Source organism: Phycodurus eques, chromosome 2 (genome assembly GCF_024500275.1).
Source record: "Phycodurus eques isolate BA_2022a chromosome 2, UOR_Pequ_1.1, whole genome shotgun sequence".
Taxonomy (NCBI): domain Eukaryota; kingdom Metazoa; phylum Chordata; class Actinopteri; order Syngnathiformes; family Syngnathidae; genus Phycodurus; species Phycodurus eques.
In genome coordinates, this window is record NC_084526.1 from 36,064,276 (window position 1) to 36,085,196 (window position 20,921).

A 20,921-nucleotide genomic window follows, 5' to 3' on the forward strand; every position below is an offset into this window, starting at 1 on the left:
CCTTGGGGGGCTGCAGCTCTCAAATAGGGGATTTCTACCCTTGTATGTTTGTTTATTCGTTGTGCAATTTGGTGTGTGTGTTTCTCCAGTCAAAAATAATCCTAATAAAATTGCACCATCTAGGAAGCTGTATCGAAAACGGGTAATATTATTTGGAATGTATACTCTTTAATGATCGCTACGGCATCAACACATGAATGACAGGGGTGGGGGGTGGGGGGGTGAAGACTATTGCAAAGGCACCATTTCGCTGTTAGGTTGGGTTTTGGTCTCGTTAGTTGGTGCACATGTGTCCAGATGTTGAGGCTGTCGCTGACCTCGGTTCTGAACGCGGCGTCAGATCAACCTGCGCTCAGCACAGGAGACACCGCAGCCTCACTCCCTCTTTTATTTTACACACGCAACCTCAAACCGCTTTCATCTCCAATAGAAACTTTGTGGCTTTTTTCCCCCCTCTTTTCCCCACTCTGGCTGCGTCTCATCGCTCCCCGTCTAAGGCGTCGTCCGTCCACTCATTTTGCGCCAGTTGCGCCTCGCGTGCTCACCAGGCAGCTCGCCATCCAGGAGATGGTGAATGAAGGCGCGCGCGTCGTCTGATCCCTTTCACTAGACGAAGGAGGTGTTTTCCTTTCGGGGGATTCATCGACAAGGAAAAGCCATCATCTGTCTGAACGGGTTCGCCCTCACAACTTGGCTCGTTATTTACAGTGAGTCGGCTCTCCCGCTATAAGGAACATGACGGCCAAGCAGTAAAGACCAGACTGCAACGACGACGACAGCGCAGGCCTGCACCTAGACACTGGATATGGAGTCCATGAAGACCAGGGCCACGGCGGGGATGAAGGGGTTGGCGGGGAAGACCCTGGGCCACATGCACAGGTGAGGACGCGATGGCTTCTATAGGGAGACCTGGGAATGTCTTGATGTCACATTTTCATTCGGAATGCGAGATTTACACACCTGCAGGCCACTGACAAGGCATTTACAACCGGCAGAGATCTGTAGGCACGCCTCTAGAAGTCAGAAGAATTATGCAATCGAGTGCGTGTGTATGCGCGCGCACGCACTTGATGGCATTGGCAGGGGTCAGTCCATTGATACAGGGCCACTGTGTGAATGTGCGATTTCACTGGAGCTCACGTTACCTGAATGGGTTTGCACGGTTTTTCGATTTTGAAATTAATATGGCGGCACACTGAATGACTAAAAACAAAAACAAAAAAAAACAAAAAAAAAGATCCAGCTATATTTAGGCAACCCCCACATGCGTGCTACGCATCTTCTAATTTTCATGGCTTTGCGGGTCGGAATACTTCCCACGACACTCGTTTCATTAAAATTCGCACTTAATGATAACCAAGTGGCACGTTCTTTTCACTTTTGTTGAATAATGCAATCAAATTCAATACAATTTCTCTTTCTTGCTCAGACGTCTTTTAATCATTCAAATACATTGAAATAGAATATTCTAAAATTGCACTGAAAAGAGAATGCTGTGCAAACGTGCGTGTGTGTGCGCGCGCGCGCGCGTGCGTGTGTGGAAGACATTTGAGGGAAGCCCACAGATGTGCGTGGGGAACTGAACAGTCCACTGAATGCCAATGAGCATAAAAGTAATGCTGCAATGCGGTACAAGGACATATTTACATTACCCCCCCCCCCCCCCCCGCTCTACTTGAGAATGGTGGACTTGGTGAAATTTAATCATCTCGTTTAAAAAAAACAAAATCAATCAATAAAAATTCAATTTGGAGTCATGTGTGTCCTGAGAGAGACCCACGAGGCCTTAATTACCTCCCCCATTCCATATCTATGGGTGACATATGAAAACAAAACGAAACATGGCCCTGCGTTCCGATGTCGGTAAAACCGAAAGGCTGCGTGTTTGCACGTGGTGTCCATGTTGGTGCGGTTTGCTCCCAAGTGCTGTCCTGGCTGGGATCTTTGCAGGGTGATGGAGAAGAGACAAAAGGGCGGGGAGGTGATCGAGCTGACCGAGGACGGGCGGCCGCGCGAGGCCGCGGAGAAGAAGCCCCCCTTGTGCGACTGCAAGTGCTTCGGCCTGCCGCGCCGCTACATCATCGCCATCATGAGCGGCCTGGGATTCTGCATCTCCTTCGGCATCCGGTGCAACCTGGGCGTGGCCATCGTGGGCATGGTCAACAACAGCACCATCCACCAGAACGGCAAGATCATCATTAAAGAGGTGTGTCTAAAGCCAGGATATACACTATAGCTCAGCAATGGAAAATAGGAAAGGAAGAAAAGAAGAAAAAAGGAGAACATTGACACACAGCAACGCCCTTGCCTCCAAATGCGTAAAAAAATAAATAAACATTTCCCATTTCGGAAAACCATATACACAAAATTAGAACAACTGATTTAAAAATTATCCAATATGTCTTTAATCTGGATTCAAAAAAAATGGCAACATACTGCTTGAATAGTTTACATGAGATAACAGGCCCAATTTTAAAGGCCCAGTTTTCTTTGTTCAATGTTTTTTTTTAAATCCATTAATCCCCCCCCCACCCCCAACTTTCATACAAGTATCAAGCCTTATAATAAGATGTGATGTTATTTGCATTAATGCACGCTATATATATATATATCTCAATATAAATATAAAAATGTCTCTGGTGAGTGATTTTGTTGTTGTTGTTGTTGTTTTTTATGATACAAAGGTATAAAGCCGAGCTATTTGGTAGCTCAGCGGCATCAAATGCAAACCAAACATTGCATTTCTTATTGGCAATTGCAACCTTCGTGCCTTTAAATCACAACACATCAAAACCATGAGTGATTTAAAAATAATAATAATAATCACTATTCCCTAAATGTAATGTAAAGGTTTATTCTTTCAATGACATCAGCCAAAAAAGAAATCTGCTAATTGTCATCATCATATTTCCCCCCCTCTTTCCCCGATTTACCAGAAAGCCAAATTCAATTGGGACCCAGAGACAGTGGGAATGATTCACGGATCCTTCTTCTGGGGCTACATCGTGACTCAAATCCCGGGAGGATACATCTCCTCCAGGCTGGCTGCAAACAGGTACGCGCCACATCTTTTCACACAAGCCGAAAGTGCAGTGGTTTAAAAATAATAAAATAAAAATAAAATAAAATTTAAAAAAAACACTCGAAAGCTATTCATAGTTTTTGTTGTGTCGTTCGCCTTATTGGTTACTCTTAAATAGTGGGGGAGAAAAATATACTCATGCTTTTTTACTTGACATCAAATGCTCGTCAGGCTTTTTGAATGCAATGAATAATGCGTCATAACGGATACAGGCGTGTGTATGGGCGGATGATGCGGGGTGATTTGCGGCGGCAGGGGTCCGCCAGGCTGCGGGCAGGGCCACCCCACCCCACCCCCGGGGGCCGTGTGCCACCTGTTAATGAGCTCCCTGGGGGCCGCGGGCTCTAATCTGCAGACTCTGAATGTGTTGGCGCTAAAAGGCCTTTATTCACATGCCAATTCAATGTCATTCTCTTATATTTCATGACAAGATTTCACGGATAAACATTTTGATTTGATTTGATGATTAAGACAACATATAGATAAAAAATAAAGCAATTTATTCCTATTTACAGGAAATGGAATAAAATGTTTCAACCAATGAGTGACGATATATATTTTTGGTTTTCAAATTCAATATTCCAATATTTTTCAGTTTTGTCCAATATTGTCTCGTGCGTGCCGCAGTGCACGCGGATGTAATTGCCGCCATGTTGGTGCCGTGCTTGACACGTGGGTCGACCGGATTAGTGGGCGGCCCGTAAACCCCCCGCGGATGAGGAAGGCGGCGCATGTGACAGAAATGAGAAATCGCTCTGTCTATTTGTGGGCGTGCGTGCGTATGGAGCCTTTTGCCAATTTTCCCTTTCCTCACATCTCAGATATCGTTCCCTCATTTAATTTGGTATTAAAAACACACAGAGAGACACGCGCGCGCGCGCGCGCACACACACACGCACACTCACAAATCCATGGCATGTTTTGAAACACATTTTTGAAACGTTATTTTCTGGGGGAGCAATTTCTCAGCAGCAGCTCCGACTTCGGTTGCTAAGCGACACTATTGCGATGGGACGTGTCTGTGTTAAATATTTATCTTGGTGACGTCTGCTATGCTGTTGAGACATTGGCGGAAAACTAATGCCTATCTCATGGAATCACAAATGAATCGGCATGAATGGTATCAGCACGTATGAATAATAAAGCATTTCTTTAAAAATGTAGAACTCTTGTTAAAGAGGGCAGAATTAAGGGCAGAAAATGCTACACATATGGGAAAATATTCGAAAGACTTAATATAAATTGTGTTTCTAAAATGCATTTGATCTTTTTAGGGTGTTTGGTGCGGCCATTGTGCTAACGTCAATACTCAACATGTTCATTCCCTCGGCTGCTCGAGTCCATTATGGTTGTGTCATTTTCGTGAGGATATTGCAAGGACTGGTGGAGGTAAGCGGCCTTAAATTCATAGCCATTGCCATTTCCATTACAGGGCTGTATATGATGCTTCTCGCTACCAATAGCAATGGTGTACAGATATAAAGACATAGATAGGCCTGTTTGGATTTTATTCAATGGAAAAGCAAAGGAGTGTAAAGTGCACCTGATATTAGAATTATTTCTTGGTGTTCATTTTGACATGTTGACATTTTGGATTATGTGCGAAAAAGAATGTCGCCTGATGAAAATATGACACACACGCCCGCAAAAAATCAATAAATAAAATAAATCCAGATTTGCAGATTGTGTCTGCCAAATTATGTCAAATGCTATGAGTGTGAGGATTTTTTTTGACACAGTGCATCCTCCTTTTTACATAAACAAATACAGTATATCATAAACTGCAACATTAAAAGGGGGGATCTTTGTCCTGTATATTGAATATATATATTATGTCGGTACAGCTTGTTCAAATTAGCATTTGATGAACATTTAATGGCTGCACGGTTGCTTTGCTCATCAAACACGTTCATTAGGCATCATTTGTTCAGGCTAATTACATGGGTGAAAATGTTAATGGTTCATAGAAAATGGCATGCATTAAATACTTCACAATAGTAGTGCCTATCAACTTGTAATGTCGCTTTTGTTTTTAGGGAGTCACCTACCCAGCGTGTCATGGTATATGGAGTAAATGGGCTCCTCCACTTGAAAGGAGTCGCCTGGCCACCATCTCTTTCTGTGGTAACTATTAAGGAGATTGTCTACGGGAGCACGTTTTGTTCAGAATGGCCTTACACTAACATGTATATTTTGTCTTGCTTCTTTCCAGGCTCCTATGCTGGCGCTGTGATTGCAATGCCTCTGGCTGGGATACTGGTCCAGTACTCAGGATGGTTTTCAGTGTTTTATGTCTACGGTACAGTTAATCACGCCATTGAATACATCTAATACAATACTATTTCTCTATGGATACAGTCATAGTGGCCATAGCTTGGTTATGTTTAAATTATATATATATATATATATATATATATATATATATATATATATATAATTTAATATATATATTTTTATATATATATTTATATATATATATATATATATATTATATATATTTATATATATATATATATATGGGCAAGCTTCAAAAAGATTGATCATCACTGGATCCGGTGAAAGTCAAATGGATTTTTACCCAGGCAGACCAAGTATGGATTTTTTTTTTGCTGCTGTGCTAATAACTGGCCCCACCATCTTTGGTTCTGTACCGGAAAAAGATAGAGTAGCTGTCCCGCCTGAGCCTTATCCCCTCAGGCATTTTGGAAAGTCGGTCAAACAATGTGTGTAGGCACAGTTAACACAGGGGAAAAGTGACAAAAAGACATCTGCAACGATCTTAATGTTTTTCTGTCTTTGATGTGTAGGATGCGTCGGTATCTTTTGGTACATGTTCTGGATATTAGTGTCTTATGAGAGCCCTGCCGAACATCCGACCATCACTGATGAGGAGCGCTGCTACATCGAGGAGAGCATTGGAGAGAGCGCCATGTTAATGGGCCCTGCTGAGGTGAACGACAAAGCCAACAACATTACCAGTGAACTGTAATTACAGTAGCAGTCAATACTTTAGTTAGGGTCCACTTGTATTTATTGAAGCATACAGTTCTGTTCTACATGTCCATATAGTGAAATAAAATGGCAAAAAATAATCTCTTGCAGAAATTCAAGACACCCTGGAGGAAGTTCTTCACCTCAATGCCTGTCTATGCAATCATTGTGGCCAACTTCTGCAGGAGCTGGACATTTTACTTGCTACTTATCAGCCAACCTGCATACTTTGAGGAAGTGTTTGGCTTCGAGATCAGCAAGGTAAGTCTTTATCTACATAGGGTGCTTTGATATATTCAAATGTTGAATATGTGTGAAATAACCAACAAAGACGCAAATGGTAGCTAAGTGTTTCGGAGTATGGCACACTTTGCTCTTGGAATAAATTGACGAAATCAATGACACTCTCGCTTATGAACTGCACGCATTGCATAACAAGGCCACGGCAGTTCACAAATGATGACAACAAGCCAAATAACAAGCTTGGAAAATCGGTAATGATGGATTAACCTACAACATATTCTAATTAGTCACACTTTGTTGATGTGTGGCAGGAAGGCAGTAAACTGCCTTCCTGCCGTTTGTTTTTCGGCCCTTAAAGGCTTAACACAACTGAAATAAGAAGTAAACGTTTGGTTAGTGCTGAATAAGAGAGGATAAATACAATCAAGACTTCAAAGAAACCGATCCGGCTATGACATTGAGATGAGACGCAACAGCATTTTCCACACATATTGAGTGCTGTAGTCTGGAAAACGAATCAGTGCCAAAACCTAATGGGGACGACTGGGTTGCATTACTTCCTGTGGTTGTAGGTTGGCATACTGTCTGCGCTGCCCCATTTGGTGATGACCATTATCGTGCCCTTTGGCGGCCAGCTGGCCGACTACCTGCGCAGCAAGAACATCCTGTCAACAACCACAGTCAGAAAAATCATGAACTGCGGAGGTGAGAATTCTCGACAGAGGACGAAGTATCAATTTTCGCACCTCTTTCTGCACAGCTAAAGGGTGTTATTGTCACACTGTCGGGTACACACTGTTCATTTTTGCTCCAGTCTCAACTGCTCGGTGATCAGTGCGATGTTCAATACTTGTACTCATACAGTATGTGACGGTCATTGCGCATTGATTTCATTTCTGCCCCTCATTTAATCGAGAGAAAATGGTCACGCTCGTTTAATTCAATTGGCATTGTGTTGGGCAACAGCCGGTGGGGCTTTGTGGGATTTTGTGTGCTCGTGTATGAGACCTGCTGTCCCTCTCTGTTAGGATTTGGCATGGAGGCTACGCTACTGCTAGTGGTAGGATATTCCCACAGCAAAGGGGTGGCCATTTCCTTCCTGGTGCTGGCAGTTGGCTTCAGTGGATTTGCTATATCAGGTTAGTAGGTGTGAATCTACGAGGGGAGGTCAAAAAGTAATGAGCCCAATTTCATGTAACCTACTAAAAATGGATTTTGTTTTTCAGAAATGTTCACAGTTTGCAGTTTAAACACTTGTTTAAATGTTTATTTAAAAATAAATAAATACATTAGTTTTTGCCGTTCATCTTCCTGTCAGCCATTTTGGAAATGACATCGTTGTTGGATGCCCTTCAGAAGCAAAGCGCATAATTGAATTGCTTGCGTTGGAAGGGGAACCACCACTAAACATTTTCAAAAGGTTGCAAAATGTGTATGGTGTGAGGGTTATGTTATCAACGATGACAAAAGATGGTGATGTCATTATTGGTGACTCTACGATCCTCTCTGATCAGTGCCTGGACCAACAACTTTCTCATTTGTGTTCGGCCTTGAAATGTTGAGGAAACCTAAATCAATTAGTGGTCGTGCAGGTGTCAGTCAATAAAACAGTTCATTTCAAAAGATGGGATTGATCTGATAAATTGACCAACAGTATATACTGCAGGCCAGATATACCTCTTAACTCGAGTCAAAAAGCAAACTGTGAAGTATTTTTCAAATTTGACTGCTCTCGTATGCAGAATGGATGGTATAGTTGTTTTTTTCTGTCGTCTGGATATATTTTACAATAAGGTAACTCTGTGCCTTTATACGATGGTTAAAGTTTGATAGAATTACTGACATCCTTAATGAATCAAACTTTTGACAACCATTTATTTATATCCAAATGTGTGTTTGTAGCAATTTGTTGACAGCATTGCAAATGAATGCTGAATTTACATCCACAGCAGCTTATAATATCACGCCTCTATCTTTATTTGGGTTTAACTGATGGATGGCCTTTATTTATTTCACATTTTATTGTTGTTGCAAAATCAGCATATTACATTAGCTTGAGAGCAATGCAAAGTTTTTGACTGTGTGCAAAACGTGACTGCCTGTTGTTCTCGAGCTTTCTCCTGTAATGTTAAATAATTCAGAGCCAATGGTCTCAAGAGATTTGTCAGGCAGACAGAATGGAGCAGCCAGTCAGAGTGGGGGGAGCGGGTAGAAACACGGCGAGTTACAGTATTGCCTGTTTTTCCTACAAGATGGACACTATTTGTGCTCCTTTCCTCCACCACTGTGACTTGCTATTATGACTTACGCATTATGCATTACGATAGCTCCCTCTATTTGGCCTGTAAATCTGGTCTCAAAGACACTTCATTATTGAGATATAAATCCACCTCATTGATTCCTTCATATTTTATTTTCAGGCTTTAATGTCAACCACTTGGATATCGCGCCCCGTTATGCCAGTATCCTCATGGGCATCTCTAACGGAGTGGGTACCCTGTCTGGGATGGTGTGTCCTCTTATTGTTGGTGCTATGACAAAGAACAAGGTAAATGAGTCATCCAAGAAAATAATGCATCCTGTTGATTGATTTCTACAATGATTCAGAGGGTTTGATGCTCGCTGTTCACATATTTGAATGGAATATGTCTGACTTCCATTTCACATGTCCGTGGTGCTTGCGTATCTGTCTGCCTGTGCCCCAATCAAATTCAGCAAAAAAGCGCTAGACCAGCAGTTTAACTACTGCGCCGGACTTTGATGTGGTCTCAGCAGATACAGTTAAGTGTAGACCGACTTTCGGCCACCAAATTGTCACATGAGCACATGTCAAAGGACACACCCTCGTTGCGCCGGTGCGCCCAGCTTGTCACAGACCGGTCTGCCAAATAGACAAAGCGAGCCTTGCGCTTGCACAAAAATCAATATACCTCCAGTTTTTACTCATAGCGAGTTTCACATGCTTTTGGTTATGCTTTACTGATATTCACTGTCACTGACGTCTCAATTCATCTCTTAATACCACCACTATCACGTCGTAATTGTATAAACAGTCAACGCTTGACGGAAAGGCAGTATAACGGCTACAAAATCATCTGGAGAAGTTCGAATTTGAAATCTGATTGTTAAAAGAGAACCCCACTGATTTAGTCTGTTTCTCACTGTCAGATTTCTACTTGTTACAAATTGCACATAAACATTGTTCTCTCCTCCTTTGCCCTATTTAGACCAGAGAAGAGTGGCAGTATGTGTTCCTCATTGCCTCCATGGTGCACTACGGGGGCGTGGTATTCTATGGGCTCTTCGCATCGGGAGAAAAGCAACCGTGGGCCGACCCCGAGCTCACCAGCGAGGAGAAGTGCGGCTTCATCGACGAGGACGAGCTGGCAGAGGAGACGGGCGACATCACACAGAGCTACGGCGCTTATGGCGGGCCCGCCAAGTCGTACGGCGCCACTACGCAGGTGAACGGAGGCTGGGCCGCCAGCTGGGAGAAGACAGAGGAGTATGTGCAAGAAGAGTCTCAGGGAGGAGGCTATAGGTATGGCCAGGAGGAGGGATATTCTTAGACCAAACAGACAATGATACGTCTAGACCTCTTGAGTGTGTGTCAATATAGTCATAAATAATGTCATCAAATTAGAAAGATTCACACACACAAAAAAAAAAGAAATCCCATTCCATTGTTGTTGTTTGCACAAGAAGTATCAGCTTAATGTATACAGTAAATGAAAAGCTACTAAATGGTATTTGATTCAAAAGATATGTAACACATATCAAATTGGCAACCTGTAACTGTATTATTATGCATATGGATAATAGATATACTTATTTGGAGTGAAATTGTGCTTTGATGTAAAAAAAAAAAAAAAATCTCATCCCATCAGCAAAGGCTTCCTTAAAAAAAACAACAACAACAAAAACAACAAAAAAGACCCCACAGAAGCCCGAAGAAGGAAAGCCCTCCCTCATGATTCATATGACCTGCTTCTGGTTAGTATACCACATATTTCAAGACAGACATACAGTCTATAAACTTTGTCACCGCACAGCTTTGTAAAGAGAAACTGACCACCGTCAATATTGATTGTACCGTCCCACTCCTAAAAGCACATTTTTTGTTGTTGTTCTAGTGCAGGCATTTGACATAGTGGCTTGTGTTTGGTAACACTGCATTAAGGTAACCATGTTTCTTTGTGTGTTCCATTTTGTAACATGGTACCATTGCGGTAAAGAGTGTGACGTTCGTAATCTCAGCAATGTGGTGCAAGCGTCAAGTGTCCTTTTACAATTACAAAGGTTGGTTGTCAAATAAGCACATAGAAATATGACACGTTGTAGTGAAAAGGTGGTTATGGTATTATTATTTTTTTTTTTGTCCAAAAGATTCAATGTGAGAAGACTTATTGAAGGGTCTGTGCAATGCAGCGACAAATGAACCTGTCACTATCAGAATATTAGAGCAGCACAATATTATTGAAAAATACTGAAACTCGAAAATGCACATAATTGAAGCACATTTTTAGCTGATAGGAAGAATGTTATATAATACAGGATGAAATGATCATTCCCCAAAGTTTATGGATGTTTACATTTCATTATATTTAGAATAAAGTTTAAAAATGAAATACCAGTAATATAATGATTTTCCAATCTGGGCCATTTGTTAAGACAGCGATAATACATTTTATTATTTGGTCTATAACATATGCAAATACACATATTCTGAAGAGCAAAGATAACGAAGAATAAGCCAACACATTCCACCTTTGAATCGCTCAAGGGGCCAAAGTTCACTCTCTATGATGGCCATTCATCAGCACTTCACAATATAAATGTGTGTGAATGAGTAATTATGCATGAAACTTTGTGGTGCAACTTTTCTTTTGTTCATTTTCCCCCTTTCAAATGAATGTTTTGGTCTCAGAAACTGTTACCGATGTTTCCATTTCTTTGCACAATGAACCAAAGGGGAAGCGCAAAAATGGGTTTTAGACGAAAGTTACATTTTCTAAGCGAGCAAAGACCATCAGCAACAAAGTTGCCGTCTAAACCACCAGTGTGCAAGTGGCACCAAACATCTCTCTGTACTGTACAAAGCAATAAATCCATTGTAACAGTTCTGGTCCAATTCTGCACATCACTCTTAATCAACAGTTTGTATGCATTTGTTCTACATTTGTGTTTTTTTTTGTGATAATAAATGTAGGAAATGCACAAAAAATCTATACTGTATACATAAAAAAGAATGCTATAATAATCATATTCATCATATTTTGTCCGCCACAACATCTTTGACAAGGTCAAAAAGTGAAGACTTTGTGATGGGGCTGCTCACCAGATGAGAATGAAGAAAGTGACTCCGTGTACAACAGGTGCTCTTTTTCTTCATGTTGTTCTCCTGTTTTTGTTCTGGATGGTATGCTTTTGTTTCCCTTCCACCCCCCACCCCCCTCTCTCTTTCTGTGTCACGCTCAGTTTTGAGTTTTATCAATGTTGCTCATCAAGTGGCTGGACCCCTGTTTCCCTTCTGTACCCCTATGTACAATCTCCATCCTTTTTCCTTGTGTATTACCTGATTTCAATGTCCTAACAGTCAATGACGTTCACAGACAATACAGTAACAGATTCTGTATTTTCCAAAAAGATGATTGTGCAACATAAAGTAGTTCCAGTTTCCTGTTTTTGTGCCTCTGAAGTTCAAGTGTAATTCTCTGCCTTCTGTTGTTGTGTAAACTGAGGTTTGTCAATGTCAAAAGAAATCCTCTACAACATTTTTAAAAACGAACAAAGCAAAAACATTCTCCGTGTCCTATATTTGTTTTGAGTACCGTATGAACTCATATGTAATTACATATTTGCAAAGATTGTGCAAATATGCAATTTTGTCCACTTTGCAATTTGCCAGCATTGTGATATGGAATACTCCAATATGACCTTATGATATGACTACAAATAAACAGTGTTCTTCCACAGACATAAAACAAATATTCCCCCCAAAATTGAAGGCACTATAGATTATAACTTGCACAGATGTGGCAAAAAAACCTTGATTGATGCCGTGGTTGGTCTTAAATATTCTTAACGGGGAATTACGTTGGATCAGTTGTTTGCAGTGACACCTCATAGAAAAACGTTTCCAGGTTAAACTCTTGTCTACGCCAGTGGGTGTGTTTACAGTCCACGTCATTGGGGCCAATCAAAGCGGCTCCTCTCATTCCCTTTAAATATGCCGCAATGACAGTCTCGACGGAGACATCTCTGTGCATAAGAGGACGATGCGTAATCGCAGCAATTCGTATACGTAAAATCCACATCATATTCATGACACGTGCGTACTGGCCAATTTTCTTCGCACCACTGTGCGTATGTGAGTGAGTCGGAATTCATTCTAAATGATGAGCTCATCGGCCCTATAAAAGGAGAAGGCTGATCCAAAACTATAATAACTTTCTTTTCAAAATGTTGGTATCATCGGGAAGCTTGCTGAACACAGAACCCAACAACATATAATAAGCATGTTAATCATTTCTAATGAATTCTGAAGTGAAATTAGAGGATAGCAAAAAACACATACACAAAAAACAATCTAAGCGCTGAGCTTGAACAAACACTGCCTATGCTGTTAAAATACATAGTGAGGACAACAAAGCGGCATTTTTAGTTGATAAAGTTCATGAAATTAGTGACAGAAAATATATGAGCAATAAATCCATCGGAGCATGTCATAATTCAACCACCCCAGCGGCGGTGTGTGAGCAAATCGATCAAATTACACCACATTTGCACATGCAGAATAAATATATAAAAAATACATACATCTGATATTCATAGGGATTGGAAAGAATACTGAAGCTTTGCAAATATGTGAGCTGTCCGATCGTATTTCCTGCTCGTTGAGTGACGTCGTAAGCTACTGCACACAGACAGCTGCAATGGGAGACACACACACACACAGCCTACAGGCACATACTGTACAAGCACTTGAAAGGAACCTGGATAAAAGTGAGGAGTAACGTCCTTTTCAGATGTGGTCGGAGCAGACGTAGGTTCAGACCGACTTTTTGCCACCAAATTTTCACTCCTCCGGCCGCATCTCCAAGGCCACACCCTCGCTGCACCGGAACGCCGAGCTTGTCGCAGACCGGTCTGCCAAATTGTCAAACACTCACATCGGGCCTCGCGCTTGCATTGAAATCAGGATCCACCGACATTTGCAGCCCGCCGTCGATGCGCCGTCTACGAAAATAGCGCATGTCTGTCCTGTGATTGCCTTTTGATCAGTCCATGGTGTACCACGCCGCTCAACCAAAGTTAGCTGGGATATAGCTCACCTGTGTCCTTAAATGGATGGATGGATGGATACAAGACTTTTAAGGTTGGGGGTTCGAATCTTGGCTCTTTCCTTCCTGTGTGGTGTTGTCTCCCGGTGCTTGCATGGGTTTCCTTGGGGTTCTTGCGCTTCCTCCCACATTTTCAAAGCCTGCATGTAAGGTTAATTGAAGACTCTGACCTGTCCGTAGGTGTGAATGCTTGTTTTTCTATGTGTCCTGTGCTTGCATGGTGACCAGTTCAGGGTTTACTGCTCTCCAAGTCAGCTGGGAATGGCTCTTATGAGAAATGGATGAATGTAAAATATGCAATATGAGTTTGTGTATTATTTTAAAAAAAATAATTTAAAAAAAAGAAATCACTTTGAATTCGGAGAAGACACATTTTCGACATAATATATGCCCGTGTTTATTTTGAAGATTAAGTTGACATGGAGGTGCCGCCTGCCTTATTCACATCAAAGCAATGGACAAGAGTTTTAAAGCAGGTTTCAGCTGGCGCACTCCAGCTCCACCTCGAAGACCACAGGACGTGCTCAGCTAATGGCCACCCTTCTTGCCTTCTGGCGTTGAAATCAATAGTGTCGTTCACCAGTGGTCGGCAGGACCTATTGACAGCCCTAACCTCTTAATGGAGATGAGAGGGAGGAAGAGTGCTTATTGAGCTATCTGGGAGTGTTATTTAGATTTAGGAGACCTGTACCAACAAACCCTCAGTTTCAGAAAAGAGAACACCAAAGAGTGTACCTGTTTAGGAATACATGAGTTCAATTTGTCATTTAGAACATTTTGAAAAGCAGTAAGATGTTGGAATTTAGTAAGACCTTCAGCACCAGAATTTACTTACTGCCTCGGTTGAAATAGAAATGAGCAGACATTTATAAATTGTCGAGCACTGATAAGCAACTTCAATGTACACAAATTCAGCAAACATTTATCCAACACACCAATAACAAGGAAAAGAACTGTGACTTGTTCTAATGGAAAATCGTGCCAGGGAGGGACACTCGCCCAGGATCACGTGAATCGGAGAAAATGTCCTTTTGTTTTCGGATATAGTAATAAGAGCTATATAAGCGCAATCGTTTCATGTCCATTTCACGAATACAAGAATATGTAAAAGTGTTCTTTTTTTCAAGGGTCCAGAATCTGCAACAAACATCCCACCTCTGTATTCATCATTTTCATATTCTATATTTCTCTATTTAAATTGGAGCTCTGCCCATCAACAGACATCCTTTTGAACAGAGATGGTAAAAAAAAGAGGGAGCAGCCTTTTTAGAGCAGAGGGCCCAAAATTTAAAGATGGATTAAAATTGAGATAACAATCAATGACACCAATGAGATGTCTTAACCACTTTTACAAGACTTTTGCATGCATCTCATCCGTGTGTGTTTCACAAAATTACAATTGAGGCATCTGTTAAAACATGATACGAAAACATAGCGTAACAATAATGCGTAGATTGACAACGAGCTCTACGGTGGGTAATTGTCGACTTTTGAAAAAGGTGACATTAAAAACATGCTCCGTGTGTGTGTGTGTGTGTGTGTGTGTGTGTGCGCGTGTGTGCGTGCGTGTGTGCGCACCATATCCCCAGTTCACTGGTTTTGTTAATTTGACAAGCTCCATAGACGTGTCACCAGCCACACCAAATGTTATTTTCTCAGAGTCAACCAACCAGAACTGACATCCTGTCGCAGTGCAAGTGAGGGAGGTGACCCATAACCTTGTGTGACCATCAATCCCCTTATTACATAAAACATGCCACTCTCCCCTCTGCCCCATTGACCACCCCAACCATCTGATATGGATAAAGGTTAAAAAGAAAAAAAGAAAAAACAGAAGTGTGCAGCTTTGTGGTTCGTGCGTTGATGCACACCTCTGTGTGAAAGGTCGTCACAGAGAAGTTTGCAGACGTCACCAATTCTTTAACTGTTCACTTGACATTTCAATGATTTCATTTGCACAAATACACAAATAGAGCGCATGGGCGTGGCAGCGTGGATTCTAAATTGAATGCTGGTGTGCACATATGCTCAGCATCTTAAATGGCTGCTCAATGTGGACGGAGGCAGGTGTTGCCATAGCCTCCAGGGACCTTAGCTGTATGTGCGTGTGTGTGTGTGTGTGTGTGTGTGTGTGTGTGTGTGTGTATGTGAGGAAAAGTAGATGCCAAAATCACTCTTTAATGACTGCAGAGCTGTGCTCATGTCGTGTGAAGGCCCCTGAGAGGCTACGTGGCTCATAAATAAGCTCCTGATTTGCACATTGTGCCTCCAGCACCAATTTGCTGGATGATGAGAAAGTCTGGCTTGAGAGAGGATATTGATTCAGACGTAGTTCAAGAAGATAGAGCACGAATAAAAGAATGTATTCTGTCATTCCAGTTCAAAACATTGAAAGCAATCTCATCTTGTGTTTCACTTTTTTTTTAAATAATTCAACCAGAGAACAGTCAGAGTGAGGTTCTGTTTTATCTTCTGATGCCTCTGCACGTGTTCTATACATGGACGTGCTCACAGGGGGAAATGCGTCGCATAGATATGCACACACACACACACACAAAAAGAGATTGACTACAACAGGACATCAGAGTATTAAGTATTGCAGTTCTATGTGTTCCACTACTATGCGCCGGTTGGTTAATGCTGAGAAAAGAGGGTGTGGCTCATCAGTGATTGGCTCTGAAAGTGAAGACGTGATCCTTCTCCTGCACGAGTCAGGAAGCATGATTGGATGCACATGCCAGGCTTCAGCCGTAACACCAGAGCTGATAAATTTAGCTGCCCCCACAACGTCCTCCTCCAACCACCTTGTCAGGAAGTGCGTCATAGGCTCGTCAGCAAGGAGCCTCTGGGGTGAGGTACTCTAAAATTAGGAAGTCACAAGCTCTCCTTTATCAGACCATCGCTACACAAACACACGTGCGCGCCGACAACAGTGCCATGCACGATTTTGCACGCTTTCGTTCACGCAGCGCTGACGCTGACTTTGAAGGGGCTGAATCATGAGCACTCAGTCGCTGGGAACACTTCTTGCATGATTGAGGCAAAAACGTATTGGCGATCCTGGCTTTCCTCAGACACTGGAACGTGATAATATAATCTAATGCTGTATGTATTTTATACAGCCAACAGCGATTCATTTTTTCCCCGAGACTTTCACAAAGGAGGTTATGTTTTCATCAATATGGTTACACTTACACTTTTTTTTATTTTTTTATTCAGCCATTCAATTTGTACTGGGAATCCAGACACTAATCACATCATAGAAATTTCTAGACATTACAATATATATATATTGGCGGAAGACCAAAAAGGAAAAATAATATATAAAATGTTCTGTATGTGCAGGGTGCTTCATTTTGCCAGCATCATATGCCTTTGACAGCAAAGTAAAAAAAAAAAAACCTAATTTAATACATTATAACGCTTACACCTCTGTAAAAGGCCATTGGATCTCAGCAAAAAGAGCAAATGTTTAATTGAAATTACATTAGAATTGTAAAAGAAGAAAACGTAAAAGTGGGTAGTATGAACGGCAGAGTCGATTAATGCAGCTCTTAAGTGTCAATTTTGTTGGATACATTGCATATACTGTACTTAGTAAATAAAGCAAGCAGGGAATTGCTTCAGCTCATGACAAGATGCTGAATGAAGGATTGCCTCTTAATGCCATGTCACCAGATGGGAGTGTGTGCGTGCGTGCGTGTGTGTGTGTAAGGGAGGGGGGCTAATACCAAACACACAAGCACCAAGCCTCCTTTTGTCCTCTTGCCACTGATGGCCTCACAGTGGGGTGACGCACACACGTGCACACGCAGACACAATGATGCGCGTGCGCACACACATGCACCTTCCAAATCTCATTAAAAGTGAGAGGGTGAGAAGCTTTCATGTCTAATGGAACAGGAGGGAACATAAGTCTACCTTGCTCGAAGTAAAGCTTTCGCAATTTTGCATTTAATGCAGCAAATCTATTATGTTACCGAGAGCTCATCTTTTGGGTAAAACGGAATGGATGCCAAAATAATCAGCAGAAAAAGAAATTCAATTCCAAAAATGTGATATATTTATTGTGGTCCCCTTTGTTTTTGTATTGTATTGTATTGCAAAAAGTGATCCAAAACAGCATAAGTGTCTGTGTTTTGCTGCTCGGTGTACATGACTCCGTGCGCACTACCGAACCAAATTAAAGCAATTTTCTTTGAATGCCGGTTGTATTAGATAATGGCAACCCTGGTTCTTCTCTAAGAACTGTTATATTGAGCATTTATCATAACTGCTGGTATGAATGAAAGCACTCCAAGCCCCCATTCATCCTCTGCAATTTACCCATTTGGGTTAGAAATTGCTTTCCAATTAAAGGCAACAGCACTTGAAAAAGAAGATGCAGATATTTTTCATTGTGGACTAACTGCTCTTCCATTTTTTATGAGACCTTAATAACACACGTACAGTCAAATAGATTTTTGATTTGCGTTATTGTGGTGATAAACTATTGATGAACTGTGCCTTTAAGAGCACACTTTGGGACAGCGTGTGGGGAAAAGTGACAGAATATAAACGGTGTAAAATGTAATGCTCATGCAGTCTCATCAAGGCTGGAGATGAATATTTACGATTTGTGATATGTATTCATTCGAAGATTCAAGAAATCAATGACAAATAAAATGACTTTCATCCAGCAGAAGGTTGCCAACATTTCCGCGTGGTTTCCTTGAAGCGTGATAATCAATAACGCTATCGCTATTAAATAAAGCCTATTGTGAATGCGACGGCAGGATAAGATCACGCGCGCTTTCCTCACATCAGCGCCCTTTGTTATCAGCTCCTCTCGTCGGCTTCGCTCCCTCCCCGGTGCTGCCCTTCGCAGGGCGACCGACTGCTGCATGGTGACTCACACACTGCGGAGATGCTCCATCTCAACGATGGAGCGCATGAGTCACACGCTGTCCGTTTTCTAAACTTTCTTATTCTTTTTCTCAGCTTTGGAGCTGCTGCTATGACTCTCCACAGCTTTTGTTGTCCACTCCGAACGAAACAAACAAGACTGTTTCTCGGATCCGAGGCTTCAGGGTGCCTGGATTCATGTTCCAAAATGGGCTAGAAACGCGGATGCCAGTCACTAAGCAATTCTGTAGCACCTTGGCGTTAATATAATCATGTGTACATGACACAACAAGTAACTTCTTTCAATCCAAGTCAAACAGAGGACAGTGGTACTGTCTCACCACCTAACCACCTCGTTTCGCATAGCTATAAAAAAAATATATGTCAGCTAACAACATAAACAGCGGTCTATGGTTAAATACTGGTATTGATCTTGAATGGTTAAAGTTAAAAAAGGTGCCACATATCCTGGTTTGATTTAGGCCATATCACTGGAAGACAGCATATTGCTCTGCGGAGCTGCAGCGCTCAGAGCCCAGCAGACCAGTTTTGAGGCAATGGAGATAGGTGGGCGTTGCTGTATTTTTGTTGTCCAAAAATTATCTTTCAACCAAGTACTGTTTTTTAAAATTATTATTATTTATTTATTTTACACTTTCTAGGCTATTTAAAAACAAAATACAGTTAAAAAAAGATCTCTCAAATTCTAGGGGCTCTGGGATTAATTCCAGGGGTGCCCCCCCCAAAAAAAAACGCCCTTCGCACAGGCTTGACCATTGCACAGTGCACCTGCTGAGCGCAAGTTCGAGAATGTTGCTCATCCCCTCATTTTCAATGTCTACCTGTCAGTTAGTTTTTGCCTGTTGCCTGCATCATAACTCGGATGTTGGAAAGACGTTCTTTGCAACGCCAACACACACTCCTCTTTCATTGCACCTCATCTGCAGATCAAATTCTGGTGGTGAGGTGAGGAGAAAAAACACCCCACACACATATAAATAGGAAATAATAGTCTTTGGCATGTGACAAGGGAAAGGTCAGGGCAATATAAAAGTGTGAGAAATCTTGTCTTTCTCAACTTGGACACGCTTGAATAATTAAAAGTGTGATGGCAGACAGCTGACGTAAAAGGCAGCTTTATTTTTAGAGGATATGTAAGTGGACACGGAACAAATTACTCTGAAAATCAAACTCGTGTATAAAAAGGGCAGATCCTTGACTATTTTTTTCCTCTCTCGTTTCTTTTGTCTGTTATTCTGAAACATCCATGAGTTGCTATGGAGACTGATGTTGGGAGGAAGTAAAAGAGAAAACTGTGGTTCTCAGGAGACAACATGGGGTTCAAGGTTCAGCTTTTTCTTCTTTTTTTTTTTTTGTCTCTGCACCGCTATCATTGCAATATTCAAGGTTTAACACGCGCAAGACGATCACAAATTTGACTGATAGTGGAGACGCGTTTGTTTAGTGGCACGCCCTTGTCTGTTGGAGCTTTCACAATAACGGCCGCCATGAAGGTTTCTCATCATTGGGGAGGGAGGTTGTGATCCTCCACGTGCTGACAGGGGTTAAGCGACTGGACGGTGATAACACAGACGTCTGAGGCACTCTATCACTTGATAATTACATTACACTGGTACTCCATCGCTTTCACTCGCTCATGGTAATCTTGTTAAAATCATAGTGATTGGAATCACAGTGACAGAGAGACAAATGGCCCACGCAGCCAAGCCAGCTCCTCATCTGACCGACTGAAGGTTTCAAGTGCATCGAGCTTTTGTCGGGTTGCCATGGAGCCGCTGAAGCATACAGGTACTGAAATGCACCTTAAAATGCAGGTATGCCCTTGAGTTGCCATTAAAGGGATACGCCAGCTGTCATTTGCATACATTTAGACGTGTAGGATTTTAATGTAGGCGGCTTTCCTTTTGTGTTGTATCTCTGAGGCCAGATGAATAAGATGACTACACAATGGCGCTACCCACTCCATGAAAAGTAAAGACAGCTCCTCTTCCGAGCCCACTTCTTTTCGGGGGGTGACACACGCGTAAGTAGCTGTGCTGCTCTCTAGTGGACAAAAATCGACACTGCAAACGCAAACAATTACGCAATATGATTTTTTTCCCTGCATTTTTATTTTATTTTTTTGCAGGAAAAAAAGAATGCAAAAACAGACGTGTTGTCTCTGCAAGAGAGCGGCATTAAATGTAGCGTGCACATGGCTCTTGGTTTGTTCTAGTGCAACATTCAGGTCCTCCACGTGGCAGGTACCTTAATTAAAGAAAAAGGTCCAGCCTGCAGCTACTGACTCCTGCGACGGTCAGCCCGAGCCGAGGGAACCAGCATCCATTAGTCACTAGTAGAAGTCGCTGACATATTAT

General features: G+C 41.9%; 1 protein-coding gene across 1 annotated transcript; it reads left to right on the top strand.

The window, feature by feature from the left end:
• The first annotated feature begins 316 nt into the window (after positions 1 to 316).
• Positions 317 to 11,435, top strand: slc17a6b (solute carrier family 17 member 6b). The gene is made up of 12 exons (XM_061703091.1): positions 317 to 879; positions 1,951 to 2,206; positions 2,937 to 3,055; positions 4,357 to 4,471; positions 5,119 to 5,206; positions 5,295 to 5,381; positions 5,890 to 6,032; positions 6,185 to 6,334; positions 6,889 to 7,021; positions 7,345 to 7,455; positions 8,737 to 8,864; positions 9,544 to 11,435. The coding sequence occupies exons 1-12, from the start codon at positions 806 to 808 to the stop codon at positions 9,883 to 9,885; spliced, it is 1,746 nt and encodes a 581-aa protein (XP_061559075.1). The 5' UTR covers positions 317 to 805; the 3' UTR covers positions 9,886 to 11,435.
• The last annotated feature ends 9,486 nt before the right edge of the window (positions 11,436 to 20,921 follow it).